Source organism: Scyliorhinus canicula, chromosome 4 (assembly GCF_902713615.1).
Source record: "Scyliorhinus canicula chromosome 4, sScyCan1.1, whole genome shotgun sequence".
In the NCBI taxonomy this organism is placed as follows: Eukaryota; Metazoa; Chordata; class Chondrichthyes; order Carcharhiniformes; family Scyliorhinidae; genus Scyliorhinus; species Scyliorhinus canicula.
In genome coordinates, this window is record NC_052149.1 from 80,432,542 (window position 1) to 80,450,059 (window position 17,518).

At 44.6% G+C, this 17,518-nt stretch overlaps 1 protein-coding gene across 5 annotated transcripts in view; it reads left to right on the top strand.

Annotated features, from left to right (window-relative positions):
* LOC119964711 (cytosolic phospholipase A2-like) overlaps positions 1–17,518 on the top strand; it is a 183,268-nt gene that overhangs the window by 89,311 nt on the left and 76,439 nt on the right. For 4 of the 5 annotated variants that reach the window (XM_038794593.1, XM_038794592.1, XM_038794594.1 and 1 more), the window contains 2 exons: positions 709–825; positions 15,620–15,657. In XM_038794593.1, coding sequence (XP_038650521.1) covers positions 709–825; positions 15,620–15,657 — 155 coding nt within the window. Of the gene's footprint in view, positions 1–708; positions 826–1,760; positions 1,812–15,619; positions 15,658–17,518 lie in introns of those variants that run through there. The other variant, XM_038794596.1, reaches the window with a different exon arrangement.

Below are 17,518 nucleotides of genomic sequence, written 5' to 3' on the forward strand. Positions count from 1 at the left end.
AGCACACACCTTCCCGGGTGCGCACACACAGCCCACACGCACATAAACCTTCCGTATGCACGCACTCCCCCCGCAAGAACACACTCCCCCTGCATGTGCCCCCCCCCGCACACACACACCCACACACATATCCCCCCCACATACATATCCGTGCCCCACACACACACATCCGCCCCCCCCCCCCCACACACACCCTCCACCCACACACACATCCTCCACCCACACACACATCCCCCCACAACCACACTGTCCACATTTCCACACACACTTCTCTTCCCAATCCCTCTCACCCCAATCGCCTCATTCAGTCACTCAGCAGCCCTTCTCCACTTCTCCCCTTTTCCTCTGATTGCCTGTGCCTGTGCAGAGTCACGGCCCTGGGGTAAGGCATATGACAGGCAGACAGGACCAGAAACAGTTGGAGGCCACCTTTCTTCCAGCTTCCTGGCTGAGTTGCATGTGCTCCCACCTCTCCCCGCACTCGAGCCAGTTACTGTGCTACACTTAGCTTGTTCTGTTTGTCCCAGTTTGGCACACAGCCATCCCAGGTCCACTCAGCAGCCACCATTGAATTTGGTTTTGAAGGTTAAATAGTGCTTTGGAACAGGAATTCAGTGCTGCAAGAAAGTTTAAGAAGTGGCTGCTGCTTGCCTGTGGCCTACCTGAATTTTACTGTGAGTTTGAATAAATTGATTGTTTCCTTTACAGATTACTCTCATGGATGCAAATTATGTGATGGATGAAACCTTGGGAACTACCTCCTTTAATATTGGAGAGAATATCAAAATAGGAGGGAAGAAGGAATTTTCATTTGTCTTCAATGGCGTAAGTTTTTAAAAATCAATCATGTAACAGAACATCAGACCGAATAAACATATCCCATAATCCTTGATCAACCCCGCTGACCATCTTCTCACCATATGGCATCTTGCTTAATTCATTCTTTCCTTCAGAAATGCATCATATCTTGAACTAATTGATACTGTCTACCACTCATATAATCTCCTACTGTCACAGGTAGGTGAAAATGCTCCACCTAATTTCCCCTTTATTCCCAATTTCATAATTTTAAACCCTTCCCCTTAGTCAACAACTTGTCTCAATCAGTTTTCTCAATTCCTTGAAATATCGTGAACATTTCAGGTCACCTTGAATTCTTTTTCAATGCAAATTAAGATGTAGGATTAGGTACCAATATTCAGACATTTTTTGATAGAACTTACGTTGTTTAATTTTCTACTTGGCTCGCCCTGTATGGCTAACATGTGGGGCAGGTGACAAATGAGTCAGGAAGGGAAGGAAGGAAACAAAAACTGAAAATTTCCCATACAGATCTAGGGTTGTTTGAGCTGCTTTCAATTTTTTTCTTTTGTGGCTTGCTTTAAGCCGGTGAACATTTTAGAAAAGAAGTGATACATTGTTCTCAGATTTGGATAATTGTTTATTTAGTGGCTGCTTTAAATAGTTAAAATGGATCATTAAGTTTTCATCATAAAGGGATCATACAGGTGAAGAGCATTGTTTAAAACACATTTAGAGCATTTATAAAGAGAGACCGTCTCCTTGGAGAAGGCGCACACAGTGACTATTGGCGTGCTTGACTGGTGGGCACCACCAGGGCTGGAATGCTTCATCAACCCCCAAAATGCCATGTTATTTTAGTTTTTAAAGATTTCATTAAATTCTTCCCCTTTTGCTACAGTGGCTCTCAATTTGGGTAATTTAGTTAATTTGATTCATTAATCTTGTTAATTTCACAGGTGCTCAATAAAAGAGCATAAAGAGAGACTGCTGAGACACTGGGTTGATAGGTAGGAAGCATACTGTGAATATACCTATTATCGAGAAGTCTAGTTGCATACTTCACCAACTGGCTTGAAATTGATATAACTTTAACATGTATTTCAACACAATGTTTTTTTTAATTCTTTCATGGGATGTGGAGATCACTGCCAAGGCCAGCGTTTGTTGCCCACTCCTAATTGCCCTTGAGCTGAGTGGCTTGCCAGGCCATTTTGCGGAGCAGTTAAAAGTCAATCCCATTGTTGTGGATCTGGAGTCACATGTAGGCAGACTTCCTTCCATAAAAAACATTACTGAACCCGATGGTATTTACGACGATCAATGACCATGTCAAGGTCACCATTACTGAGACTAGCTTCATATACCAAATTTATCAGCTGAATTAAAATTCCATCAAGCTGGTGCGGTGGGATTTGAGCCCATATCCCCAGAGCATTAGCCAGGACCTCAGGATTATTACTGAGCCATCATCTTCCCAGTTCTGAATGGTTTGCAGCTGTTGTTATTTTTTTTTTAACTGCAACTAGTAATAATCTTTCATTTTGTTGAACTCAAGGAACAATTTCCTCCTGATACTTCAGGTTTCAAGAGCCTCCGAGGTGGCCAAGATGGAGCCTTGATTTGAAATGTTGGTTTACCCTTGAGTACAAGACACCATCTTTGTAAAGCAGTTGAAGCAGAAGAAACCGCCCCAAAAACCATTATGGCTCTGATTGCCAATTAAATTATCTGCTTGCATTCATTAAAGAGTCTGGACACCATTTTGGTGACTAGTGCTTGAACTAATGGCCTGTCCTCATAAGATCAGATGAATAAATATAAACACGTTATTGCCGAGGATTTCTAGTGTTATTTCAGTGGAAATGTATGCACCAAAGCAATTGTTTCTAATCAATACTCAAGTGCTAAACTGTATAGGTCTTTGTTATAGTGATTTTAGGCACGTTTTAATAATGTTAATCATTAACCCAATATTGTGGATTTAAACTAACTTTTCAAACAGTTATGTCTTATAAGCACAGTGTCCACTTAGCCCCATCATCACCATTTCATCAGAATATTGTCCTAACTGTATAATTACAATGATAGTTGAGAATATGGTGATATTCTGTAAAGAGGGATGTGTGTGCGTGCGTATGCGCCATGTGTGCGTTGTGAGTGCGGTCGGTGTCTGTCCATGATTAATTAAACCGGGAAATGTTAATAGAGATAGCTTATCTGTGAGAGCTGAAAGATAAAAGGTGTAATGTTATTAGGTCATCCATGTGTAATGAGAGGTTATGGTGAGGTTGGATTTACAAGTATATAGTTATATTTAAAATTTGCATTATGAGATAAGTAGGGACTTGACGATAATTTCAAAGGGAGGTTACGAAGTGACAAGGAATGGTGACATCTTACAAAAGTTTCATAAGGAAACAGGAGTAGGTGTATTAAATGTTATTGACCTGAAAGTTGGGGCAAGAAGAAAACATGAAAAATTCTTAGAATCAGAAAGTTGAGTTCAAAGAGGTGTTTGAGGACAATGGAATTGGCGATGAAAAAGGAAGGATGTTTAGTTGAGTTGCAGTGGTTGTGTGGGGGAAAATGTCCTGAGACTGAATCTCTGTTGGGAGGAGGTGTAAAAATGTAATTTAAATCAGCGATACAGTTCAGCCAAAAATACCTTTTGGGGGGGGGGAATTTCCACCCCCCCCCCCCCCCCTCCCCACTGGCGGGAAGGGCCAGAAAGATTCCACCATGTTTTCAGAAATCACTTTGCTTCTGAATCTTACTTTTGGATTTTCACATCAAAATGAAAGTAAGTGTTTGAGGAGTTGTGTGGCATTTCTTTATTAATATGACAGAATTTCTTTCTCTTGGATAATGTCATTGCATTTTTTAGTTAAAAATCTAAAATTGAGTTGATGCCAAGAAGGTAGTTTACTTGGGTGTTCTGACCTTGTGGGCTTTTTGGAGGGGGTTGTTCTTGTAAGACTGTTTTAGCTGTGTAACTTTAATCTTATGTGCTTAAGTTTTGTTTCATAACCTTGCACGCCTAACTTGTCTTTCTTGTCAATAAATCTTTGAATGTTTTAAATCCTGAAGGTGTTACGGACGTTGTATGCTTCTGGGGTCAGTAGCTATTCCGTCTTGTTTTCAGAATACAAAAATTAAGCTATGATCATTAAGGCAGGTTTCCCGGTGGGACATGGCTTGCTCAGCAAATAACATCTGCTGCGTTCATAATATAATTGTTGCTGTCGATTTGGAGAAAACAAATTGTGTTTTAATAGTTCTTGTGTCAGTTATTTTCAATGCCAGTACATAATAAATCTTTCTGCTTTCAGGATTTAATTCAGTAGGTGTTAATAGTTAGAATATAAAGCAGCATGTTGTGTGCAAGAGGCAAGCATATGTTTTTGCAGAGCAGCCCTAGAAAATGGCAGGAAGTTGAGAAATTTCTCAGAGAATTTGAGCTTCAACCACATTAGGCAGCTGGACTCCTCGTCATATTGATTGAGTAGATTCCATTGCTGCTGTGTGTCTGGATTATGCACTTCATCTCATAAGGCAGAGAGTTGGAAACAATTATTTATTGGACATACTTGATCTTGGGAGTCTGCCAAATAACACAAGGCTTGCAATTGAGACACAAAGTTATAAAATTAGATTGTATGGCTCTCTTTTATCCTCGACCTGTTTCTCCAGTATTGCGACTGATCAAAATGTGGTGTAATTTGATAAGCTTTATCAAACATATCACACATATCCAGCAGCAAGAATTTGTTTCGCAGAGGCTCTCTCCACATTTGATCCACACAGGTTATCCCCAGGTTCTGGGGAAACTGAAAGGTCTGAAGGTGGATAAGTCACCTGGACCGGATGGTCTACACTTCAGGATCCTAAAAGAGCGAGCTGAGGAAATAATGGAGGCATTGGTGGTGATCTTTCCGAAATCACTGGAGGCAGGAATGGGTCCCAGAGGACTGGAAAGTGGCTAATGTAATACTTCTGTTTAAGAAGGGAGGGAGGCAGAAGACGGGAGATTATAGGTTGGTTAGCCTGACTTCGGACATTCGTAAGATTTTAGAGTTTCTTATTAAAGGTGAGATTGCGAAGGTAAAATCGGACTGAGTCAGCACGGCTTTGTCAAAGGGAGGTTGTGTCTGACAAATATGTTCGAGTTCTTTGAGGAGGTAACAAGGAAATTAGACAAAGGAGAACCAGTGGAAGTGATTTATTTAGATTTCCAGAAGGCCTTTGACAAGGTGCCGCGTAGGAGACTGTTAAATAAGTTAAGAGCCCATGGTGTTAAGGGTAAGATCCTGGCATGAAAAGAGGATTGGCTGACTGGCAGAAGGCAGAGAGTGGGGGATAAAGGGGTCCTTTTCAGGATGGCAGCCGGTGCCCAGTGGTATCCTCATTGCTCTGTGCTGGGACCACAACTTTTTACGATATATACTAATGATCTGGAAGAAGGAACTGAAGACACTGTTGCTAAGTTTGCAGACGATACAAAGATCTGTCGAGGGACAGGTAGTATTGAGGAAGCAAGAGGGCTGCAGTAGTATTTGGACAAGCTAGGAGAGTGGGCAGTGAAGTGGCAAATGAAATACAATGTGGAAAAGTGTGAGGTTATGCACTGTGGAAGGAGGAATTTAGATATATACTATTTTATAAATGAGGGAATGCTTAGGAAATCAGAAGCACAAAGGGACTTGGGAGTTTGTTCACGATTCTCTTAAGGTTAACGTGCAGGTTCAGTCGGCAGTTAGGAAGGCAAATGCACTGTTAGCATTCATGTCAAGAGGGCTAGAATATAAGACCAGGGATGTACTTCTGAGGCTGTATAAGGCCCTGGTCAGACCCATTTGGAGTATTGTGAGCAGTTTTGGGTCCCGTATCTAAGGAAGGATGTGCTGGTCTTGGAAAGGATCCTGATGAGGTTCACAAGAATGATCCCTGGAATGAAGAACTTGTATGAGGAACGGTTGAGGACTCTGGGTCTGTACTCGTTGGAGTTTAGAAGGATGAGGGGGATCTTATTGAAACTTACAGGATACTATGAGGCCTGGATAGAGTGGACGTGTTGAGGATGTTTGCACTTGTGGGAAAAATTTATAACCAGAGGACACTATCTCAGACTAAAGGGACAATCCTTTAAAACCGAGATGAGGAGGAATTTCTTCAGCCAGAGGGTGGTGAATCTGTGGAACTCTTTGCCGCAGAAGACTGTGGAGGCCAAATCACTGAGTGTCTTTAAGACAGAGATAGATAAGTTCTTGATTAATAAGGGGATCAGGGGTTATGGGGAGAAGGTAGGAGAATGGGAATGAGAAATATCAGCCATGATTGAATGGAGCAGACTCGATGGGCCGAGTGGCCAAATTCTGCTCCTATGTTTTATGGTCTTATGGTCTACAGCTGACCACCCTCATGTTTATTTTATAACTGTGCTGTCAGCGTGATAGCGAACCTTACAGATAGGAAAGGTTCTAGATTCAATTCTTAGGAAAATAAGAGTTAGGAGTGGGAGTAAGCCATTCAGCCCCTCAACTCTGCTACGCTATTTGATGAGAGCATGGCTGATCTGAGTGTGACCTCAACTCTACTCTCCTATCTCACCCCTATGACCTTTAACCCCCCCCCCCCATGTCTATCAATAATCTATCTGACTTGGCCTTGAATAGATTCAAAGATCCTGCCTCTACTCTTCTCTGGGAAGAGAATTCCTCAAATTAATCATGATCTGAGAGAAAGAAAATGTCCTTGTCTCCATCTTAAATGGGAGACCCCTTATTTTAAAATTGTACTCCCTTGCTCTAATCTCTCCCATAAGGAGAGTCAGTTCATTGATTTCAGCAAATCTTGACTGGTCAGTGAATTCCCAGGCAAGGAAAGAAAATCAGCTTGGATATTACCAACTCTCACCAGATCCAGTGAAAGCAACACCAGACTTCACTGTGATGCCCGACACGATCGATAGTCTGATGACACCCAATATTGAGGCTCGTACATAAAGTACGTCCATTTGGGTGAAATTCTGGAGTACAACCCATAATCATATGATTATCCCACATACCAAAGACAATGAGTTCAGAGGAGAAGAACAGAAAACTGGGGTGAAAGAAGTATAAGATAAAGCAAAAATATGCAAGGTAGGAAAAACATGAGAGGAAAGAATGAAATGTCACTTTTATCAAAAGTCTGGGAATCACTAGCAGATAATAACTCCACTCAATCCATCCAACAGATTATAGGTTTCCAGTTGTTTTCTTCAACCAATGCATAACCAGTGCCTGCTGCTGACTAAATATTTCCTGATCTTAGACTGTAGTGTGATTAGAGAGAGTGACGCACAAGGCAAGTACATGTTTATGCACTTTTGCTAGGATTCTGTGTTGTTTTTATTCATTCATGGAATTTGGGCAGTGCAACAAGGCCAGCATTTATTGCCAATTTCTAATTGTCCTTGAGAAGATTGTGGTTAGTTTCCCTGAAGTTTGCTCCCAGTGCTGTTAGAGCTGCAGAATTTTGACCCAGCGATATTGAAGGAACCGTGAAGGTCCAAATCAGGATGCTGCAAGACTTGGCTGGTACCTGCAGCTGGTGCTGATTACAGGCACCTGCTCTTTGTTCTCCTAGCTGGTAGAGATTGCTGAGCTGTGTGGTGCTGTGCAATCAACCATAGCCAGTTCCTGTCGAATGTGTTGTAGATGGTACACATCTGGAGAGTATTACATCACATTCCTGATTTTTGCCTTGTAGATAGTGGACAGGCTTTGGGGTGTCAGAAGGCCAGTCACTCACCACTAATTTAACAGCCTCTGACCTCTTCTTGTAGCCAAAATATTTGTGTGAGCAGTGCAGTCCGGTCAATGGTAACCCTCAGATGCTGATGGGGTTTTGGTGAAGGTAATGCTATTGAATGTCAAGGGAGGTGATTAGATTCTCTCACTGGAGATAATCATTGCTTGACACTTGTGTGATTTGAATCTGCCCCAGGCTGGACATTGTCCTGGTCTTGCTGCATGCAGGGACAGACTGTTTTATTATCTGAGGAGTAACAAATGATGCTGAACAATGTAAAATAATCAGCAAACATCCCCATTTCTGACCCTACTTTGGAGGGTAGATCACAGGTGAAGAAGCTGAAAAGGGCTGAGGACATTATCCTTAGGAATTCCTGCAGTGACGTCCAATTCCGTAATTGTGGCAGACTGGTACAAAAGATGAAGTCACACAGGAGGTGGTAAGATGGATACAGAACTGGTTCGGTCACAGAAGGCAAAGGGTAGCAGTAGAAGGGTGTTTTCTGAATGGAAGAGACTAGTGATGTTCCACAAGGATCGGTGCTTGGGCCTCTGTTGTTTGTGGTGTACATAAATGATTTGGAGGAAAATGTTGCCCGTCTGATTTGTACGTTCGTGGATGACACCAAGGTTGGTGGAGTGGCAGATAGTGTTGAGGATTGTCAGAAGATACAGCAGGACACAGACTTGGAGACTTGGGCAGAGAAATGGCAAATGGAGTTTAATCTGGACAAATGTGAGATAATGCATTTTGGTAGGTCTAACATAGAGGGGAAATATACAGTAAATGGTAAAACTCTTAGGAATATAGAAAGTCAGATGTTGGGCGTGCAGGTCCACAGATCTTTGAAGGTGGCAACATAAGTGGACAAGATTGTCAAGAAAGTATATGGAATGCTTGCCTTCATAGGATGGGGCATTGAGTGTAAAAACTGGCAAGTCATGCTACAGTTGTGTAGAACCTTGGTAAGGCCGCACTTGGAATATTGTGCACAATTCTGGTCGCCACACTACCAAAAGGATGTGGAGGCTTTGGTGAGGGTGCAGAGGAGGTTTACCAGGATGTTGCCTGGTCTGGATGGCGTTAGCTATGTGGAGAGGCTGAATAGACTCTAACTGTTTGTTTTCATTAGAAAGACGGAGGATGAGGGGTGAACTGATGGAGGTCTACAAGATTATGAGGGGCATGGATAGAGTGGATGGGCAGGCACTCTTTCCTAGGGTGGAGGGGTCAGTCACCAGGGGCATAGGTTTAAGGTCCATGGGGCAAAGTTTAGAGGACATGTGCGAGGCAGACATTTTACGCAGAGGGTGCTGAGTGCCTGGAGCGCGTTGCCAGGGGAGGTTGTGGTAGCAGATACATTCACGGCATTCAAATGGCATCTTGACAAACACATGGATAGGATGGGTATAGAGAGATACGGCACTAGGAAGTGCTGAGGGTTTTGGCAAAGGTTGGTATCATGAGCAGTACAGGCTTGGAGGGCTGAAGGGCCTGTTTCTGTGCTGTATTGGTTGTTCTTTTGTTCTTGGTCAAATGCTGCCTTGATAGCAAAGGCAATCACTCTCACTTCATTTCTGCAATTCCGCTCTTTTATCCATGTTTGAACCAAGGCTTCATTGAGGTCAGGAGTCAAATGATCCAGGCAAAGCACAAACTGAGTGCTGGAGTGCAGTTTATTGCTGATTAAGTGCTGCCAGATAACACTGTCAACGGCGACTTCCATGACTTTGCTGATTATTGAGGGCAGACTGATGGGGTGGTAATTAGACAAATTTGTTCTGCATTTTGTGTACAAGACATACCTGAAATAAATTCCACATACTGGGTAGATACCAGTGTTGTAGCTGTACTGGAACAGCTTGGTTATGGACACAGCTAGTTCCGGAGCCCAAATCTTCAGCACTACAACCAGGATGTTGTTAGGGCCTGTAGCTTTTTGCAGTATCCAGTCCCATCTGCCAATTCTTGATATCACATTGAATGAATTGAATTGGTTGAAGACAGGTTTCTAAGATGATAGGGATGTTAGGAGGAGCCAGAAGGATCACCACCATGACATTTCTGGCTGAAGTTGATTGCAACAGGCAGTTTGGCGAGGACATGTAGGTTTTTCTCTCTTCACCAGTCACAGGCCCAGTCTGGCAGATAAGCCCTTTAGGATTTGGTCAGTTGTGTGGGTGATGCTACCAGGCCATGTTTGATTATGGACATTATAGTCCTTCAGAATAATAATCGCTTATTGTTGTTCGCCTATTGTTCATGGAAACATCACCAGCTGTCAATGTCCTCCATCCTGTCTCCACCTTTTAAAGGTGGCCTCCATTGTGGCTGGCTGGCGCGAAGCTGTGATTGCTGCAGATGGGGGCAAGGTGGACATTTTGGTCAGGCCGAAGTGCTGCCGTAGCTGCTTCCATGCCCAGAGTGCAGCTTGGCGGAGATTGTGGCAAGGGCTCAAAGGGACGTTCCTATGCAGGAGCTCGCCTCCATCTTTACCCATTCTGCTTCTGGCTCCCTCACCCATCCCCTCACTCTTTCTGCTGTGGCCGCTCAGTGGTAAACGGTGGTCTTCATTCAGGGTCACCACACTTTACCCAGCTGACGTCAAGATAATACTGGAGTGAAAGTGGAAAATACGTTCCAACTTCAAGAGAAAACCATTTTGCCTTTCTCTATAATATCCTGGTAACAGGATGGAAGAACACATGCTGTGACTGTATTCAGTCAGGCCTTGGAAGAGTAGAAGTACTAATTGGAAATTAGTGTCTGTGTGGAGTCTGCACGTTCTCCCCTTGTCTGCGTGGGTTTCCTCCGGGTGCTCCGGTTTCCTCCCACAGTCCAAAGACGTGCAGCCATTAAAGCATGGTAAAATGGTACACACCTTCCCAAGTGGCGATTGGTGATAATTACTATAGGAGTCCAGAATAAATGTTTTGTGCCATGTTTGGGCAGTCACCAATATATACCATCCAAAGGCACCAATGACACACTACCACCTCCTTCCCTTGGATACTGGACCCGTCTGTACCCCTGGAGGATCCCATCACGGATTCTTTATACCCACCCTTTCAAGAAAAATCAAATAAAATTTAGAACCCCAGTTCTAAAGGGATGTTACAAATAAACCACCAAATGCAACATAATCCCAATCTCAGACCCCGTACAGAACCAACATCGTTCCACACAATTATACAGAGAGGACCAGCAGCTATATATTTGGATTATGATCAGTACTGTCGACACCTCCCAACAAAAGGGAAGAATTATCAGGAGTGAATCACAAGGTAACAAAGGGTCAGGATCCAACTGTGGATCCGTATACCCCCACTCAACCAAAGAAGAAAGCGTCCCGACCACAAAGGGGGGGCAACAGGATATCAACTAAAGCACAGAACCCGGCTCAACTCCAGGCCCCCATGCGCACAAGAGTCCTCTCAGGATGTCCCGAATAAGTGCCTTCAAGAAGGGGAATTCCAAGCTCCAGAGGGAGGAGGATACCAACCACAGCACCGTGCCTAACCCAGCACGCTCTGACATGCAATCGTCAGGACCTCCAGCACAGCCCAAAGCCCAAATCGCACCTGTACCTGTCGGTCCTGCACCTCCTCAGCCACACCCAGGGGCAGTACACCTCCCCCACTGTTACTGAAAGAAAGCTTACAACAGCCCCAGCGAAGTAGACCCCATCACCGAAGAGAAGAAGAATCACCGAGAACATAGAACAGTACAGCACAGAACAGGCCCTTCGGCCCTCAATGTTGTGCCGAGCCATGATCACCCTACTCAAACCCACGTATCCGCCCTATACCCGTAACCCAACAACTCCCCCCCTTAACCTTACTTTTATTAGGACACTACGGGCAATTTAGCATGGCCAATCCACCTAACCCGCACATATTTGGACTGTGGGAGGAAACCGGAGCACCCGGAGGAAACCCACGCACACAGGGGGAGGACGTGCAGACTCCACACAGACAGTGACCCAGCCGGGAATCGAACCTGGGACCCTGGAGCTGTGAAGCATTTATGCTAACCACCATGCTACCCTGCTGCCCCAATAAGAACCGAATAATTGGGTGCCTGGGTAGGGGCGTAGGGGTGCAATTCCCCCCTCCCCAGTACAATAAGGCCCCTCGAGCCTGCTCCGCCATTCAGTGAGATCATGGCTGATCTTTTGTGGACTCAGCTCTACTTTCCGGCCCGAAGAAAAAACCATCTCAGGAAAAGTAGTCCAAGCTGACCCAGGAATAATCAAGTATTAATGAACCCACCTCAGCGTGCGCCGCCACTCATTACCTAAACAACACCAACCTCAAGGAAGAGCCAGGAAGAACCCAGTCCTCCCCAGAATAGAGAATCTGCCCAGGCCTTTGATGGAGAAAGACACAGATTCTTAAATTCAAATTAATAAGCAAAATAAAAACCCTATAAGGTTAACTCTGGCTGGGGGTCTGTCCTTAATTTCAGTGAGGGCTTAACCATCCCTATCACACAACTCCACTCCAACCATCCACCCATCGCACTGCCCTGGCTTCCCTCATCTTCATTATCAACAAAGAATGGTTTGTCAAAAATACACTCCCTTCCCATAACAGCAAGGTTAACAGCACATTAAAAAAAAAGGGAGTAAAATTGTGCAGAGACCTATATCACATCATCGAATTAACATGATTTTTGGTAGAAGTTTTCGCTGTTATGCTCACTCTTTGCACACCCTTACAGCCGAACAAACAACAACAAGTAGTCAACTGAATAATCATAAGGGAGTGACATCCAGGATTATTGCGGAACCGCAGGATAACAGCACCATCTACATTGCTTGAAAAGGTTAAAACCATGACAGGATCATCGAACACTTCTCAGGATTTCACGAGGATCCCAACAAATGAGCACCTACACTCGACAGGATAATATAAGGCCAGCAGTCGGAGGGTCCAACTGACCACAGGCCTTGAAGACTGGGTACATTCTCGAACATGCTGTGGCAAGTCTCCAAATCAGGATTACTAAAGCATGCCAGCCAATTTTCAAACTCGGTTGGGAACTCGTCTCCCACTTCCTGCCAGGCACGGACACTCCTCGCACGGTCCCTGCTCCCGAATCCGTCAGGATATGTGACACGCCATGCAGCAGAATCTCAATGAACCTAAGGCAGGCCTCACCAGGAAAAATGCTCTATCCCGTCACTCCATTATTCTCTCAAGGATACATCGCGGTGAGCACCAAAGACCTGTAACACGGAGCCGAGATCATCATCCAGAACAACCCTGTCAAGGCAATCATCATACCAATGCCGACTGCATCACCCTGGCGTAAGCCCGCTCATCAGCAACAACGCCACTGCAAGCCAGGCCCCAGCCTAGCCAACTCCGACCACCTCACTCAAACAAAGATTCTTTACAATTTAACTTGGCTCCTTAGTGTAAAACTTCAATCAGGATCATCCAGGGACAAATTACCAAGCAATTGTCCCAAAAAAAGACAATTATGAAATGTGCACAAGGATAAAGTAAAGGATTAAAAGACGAGCAGGGCCAGAGCTCACAAAACCCCAGCTGCTCCCATGCTCACATCATGTAACCCCCCCCCTTAATGAAAAAGCAATTTCTGAAATCATAATTCATTTCATCTGCAAATGCTGATTAATACAGTTCTTCATGCATGGGCTATCGATGATAAAACATTTCCAGCACGGTGGCACAGTATGACACTGCTGTCTCATAGTGTCAGCGATCGAGTTTGATTCCGACATTGGGTGACTGTCTGCGTGGAAATTGCATGTTCTTCCTGTGCCTGTGTGGGTTTCCTCTGGGTGGTCCGGATTCCTCCTACAGTCCAAAGATGTACAGAGTAGGTGGATTGGCCATGATCAATGCCCAGGGTTATGGGGATAGGGCAGGGGAGTGGGCCTATGTAGGGTACTCATTCGGAGGGTCAGTGCAGACTCAATGGGCCCAATGGCCACCTTCTGCACTGTGGAGATTCTCTGGAAAAAGGGCCTTAATAGGGGCATGGGTGGGCTGTGCCTGTCCCACCCTGCAATTGTGTCTGAGTTGGGATGCTGTTTAAAATCCTGAAGGCCTTTGACAGGATGAAAAGGAACAAATATTTTACTGGTTTGAAAAGTCAGTAATGATGAGTCATTGATTTAAAATTGGCATTAGGATGGTCATTTGAGAGATTAGTAGAAATGTCTTTCCTTTCAGTTGTTGCACACAGGAACGCTTGGCCACAGGGCCTGTTGAGGCAAGCAGCTTTTGCACTATTTTCAAAACACTGAATAAACATCTGAAGCAGTGAAAGAGAGCGGGATAATTGAGAATAGTTTGGCATTTTCCTGGAAAAGAAAAGGCTTGATCAAGCAAAAAGCCAATAGACATTTCGATGAGCACTTGAAACGCCACAGCATGCAAGGAGACGGACAAAGTGCTGGAAAATGAGATGTGGATAGATAGGTTCTTGATGGCCAGGGCAGACACAATGGGCCGAAGGGCCTCTTTCTGTGCTATAAAACTCTTAAGGCTCTATGACATCCTTCTGTTCTGCAAACGTATCTGTTTCTTATCCAACACTCTGATCCCTTCCTGCCCCCTCCCTTTTTCTCTCTCTCTCTCTCCCTCTCTCTGTGCCTCCCTCATTCCCTCACGCCCACCCCCTCTACCACCCTCCCACTTTTTTTGGAAGCAGCTGGCCTCCTTTTGGCAGCATCCTCCCAGCTCTCCCTCCCTGATATCTCTGATGAGATTGAGAACAAAAGTTGCAACTTTAACAACCTTTATTGGCAAATGTTAGTTCACCTTCAAGGCTGGGTTTAAATTCAGCACAAACAGATTTGCAGACTACCTTTCATGGCCGATTCACAATTATACAGTGTTATAATAATGAGACAGTCGTCTCTGCTTTGATCCAATTCAGAAAATAATGTCAGGTGCCCTGTTTTATTTTCTTATATTGTAGAAATGATTGTAGAGAAATCAGCTTCGTTTTTCCTTTTCTCAGCTTATTAAAACTGTAGCCGCTTATTATCTCAGAATCTTTTGCCCTTATGTGTGGTAATGAATGTAGGAAAGCTGACTCCATCAGTGCTGGCCAAGCTCTTTTTACAAGCTTCCCTTGATGCACACATGTCTATTTTCTGACAGGAGTCACAGGTCCCAATCGGGTGTAAGAATACTGCATGATAATTAGAAATAACTAGAACTAATTTGTGTCACTTTCTTGGACATAGTTTTGTGGCATGATTACAGCTCATTAATACAGACCTGAGGAGTTGATTAATTGTTCTTTTCTCAGATTAATCTAGTCAAGGATACAGCTCTTGATGGGTGTACATTCAGGGTTAGTGGGAGGACGGTACACTTTGCATATTAAGTAATAAAGTCTGGAAGCTTTTGATGTCAATTCGTGTTCTGCTGAGTTTGCAGATTTCACCCAGAGCAGCAGTAGAGGGCACTACTCACCTCAGCAGCCTGGTCCATAGATGCGTAAAATTAATCCGTGCCCCACTTTCAATTACTACTGAATGACTCCTGCTGGAAATAAAACCCCTACAGTGCGGAAGGAGGCCATTCGGCCCATCGAGTCTGCACCAGCCCTTGGAAAGAGCAACTTACTGAAGCCCACACCTCCACCCTAACCCCATAACCCAGAATGCCACCTAACCATTTGGACACTAAGGGGCAATTTAGTGTGGCCAATCCACCTAACCTGCAGATCTTTGGACTGTGGGTCGAAACCGGAGCACCCAAAGGAATGTGAATGTTGGCTAAGGACACAATTGGGGAAGTCACATTCTGTGGTAAAATGGCATGCCAGGACAAGCTGTCCCAGTATATGACCTAATTTGCAAATCACAGCTTTTAGGAGTTGGGAAGAAAATTTTCAAACAATTGTGATTTTGTTTGTGTTACTGTAACAGTTGGAGTCCAGTTCCCAATGTACTTCAGTTGTGACCAGAGATTGTCATGCAGCCCCACTGACTTCAGACTTCATACTAATCATTTCATTTAATCTTTTCCAGGTGACCACTGTATTTTTGGAAATGTACTTAGAAGTTTGGTATGTATCCTGATGAAGCTGAATGTTTTGCTAAGCTGTCTTCATGATTGAATGTGAAACTGGACACAATGGTTTCCTGATCTCAGGCTGTAACAGGCAGGGGAGACTCGGGAGGAATGGTGGAGATGGTAATTTATGCTATTCTCCACGTTTACTGTCAATCTTACGGCAGGAAATCAAGATGCCCCTGTGGAAATTCAAACTGAAGCTCTATGTAGGATACAGATACAAATACAAATGTCTTTACTTGAAGATTTCCTATGTCCAAGGAATAAATATTCTGATGGAAATTATCTTTGCCGAGGAGGGGGGAAATGGCAGAAGGTAGAAAGAGGTCGGGAGATGACAGGAGAGAGAATCAGCTTCGGGAGGGGGTGATTTAGGGGCGTTGGCTGTAGGATGAAAGGGAATGTGAGAGTAGGAGGAGGGAGGAAGATGTAGATTCAGTGTTGTGATCACGTGGGGCAGAGTAAGAGTGCAATTTCCCTATGTAAAAATCAATAAAGGGCAGCACGGTAGCATGGTGGTTAGCATAAATGCTTCACAGCTCCAGGGTCCCAGGTTCAGTTCCCGGCTGGGTCACTGTATGTGCGGAGTCTGCACGTCCTCCCCGTGTGTGCGTGGGTTTCCTCCGGGTGCTCCGGTTTCCTCCCACAGTCCAAAGATGTGCGGGTTAGGTGGATTGGCCATGCTAAATTGCCCGTAGTGTCCTAAAAAAGTAAGGTTGTGGGGGGAGGTTGTTGGGTTACGGGTATAGGGTGGATACGTGGGTTTGAGTAGGGTGATCATTGCTCGGCACAACATTGAGGGCCGAAGGGCCTGTTCTGTGCTGTACTGTTCTATGTTCTAAAGAGGAACAAATAAGAAATTGGTTCAGTAAAATATTAACCTCCCTCAGGATTATAGTATGTGTTGTCCCAATTCAGCCTCTCCCATCAGTGCTCTTTCTGTTTGCCTGCCAGCTGACTAGAATCATAGGATTTACAGTGCTGAAGAAGGCCATTCGGCCCATCGAGTCTACATTGGTCCCTGAACGAGCACCCTACCTAAACCCACACCTCCACCCTATACCTGTAACTCAGCAACCCCACCTAACTTTTGGACACTACGGGGCAATTTAGCGTGACCAATCCACCTAACCTGCACATCTTTGGACTGTGGGAGGAAACTGGTGCACCCGGAGGAAACCCACACACACACAGGGAGAACGTGCAGACTCTGCACAGAAAATGAACCAAGCTGGGAATCGAACCCGGGTCCCTGTCGCTGTGAAGCAACAGTGCTAACCATTGTGCTACTGTGCTGCCTAGACTACTTCCACCCAGGTTGTGATGAAGATGCACAGGCCTTCTAAGGCCAGAGCTGCTCAAGGGTGTCCTGCAAGGTCGCCTACAGTCTCCTCACTGGTCTCCCACCAGCCAAGCTGCAGTCCCTGTTGTAGCATTTGTAGGAGCAACAGGACAGGCAAAGGCACATGGAAGATAGACACTAAGCGAATGCACAAGGGTGATTAGGTGACTTTTCTATGAAACTTTGGACTTTTTTTGATAGATTTGATTTTGTGTGGGTTTTTTGATGCCTTTTATTTTTGCATTGCGGCTGCTGTGTTGGTCTGTGATAGACAGAAGGTAAGTTGTGGGATTTTTGGAGAATTGGGCTTGTGTTCACTGGTACTATAGTTGAATATGCCAATCACAGACAGCTGGCTGTGAAGGGTAGCCGTTGTTTTCCTCCTCCTGATCCTCCTTCTCTCTACTTGTATATATGGTAGCACAGTCTGTGCTCAATTTATGATGGAGTTGTGCAAAATATAGCAGACTAATTGTGACACATGCTATGATGAGTACTTCATATTCCTCCA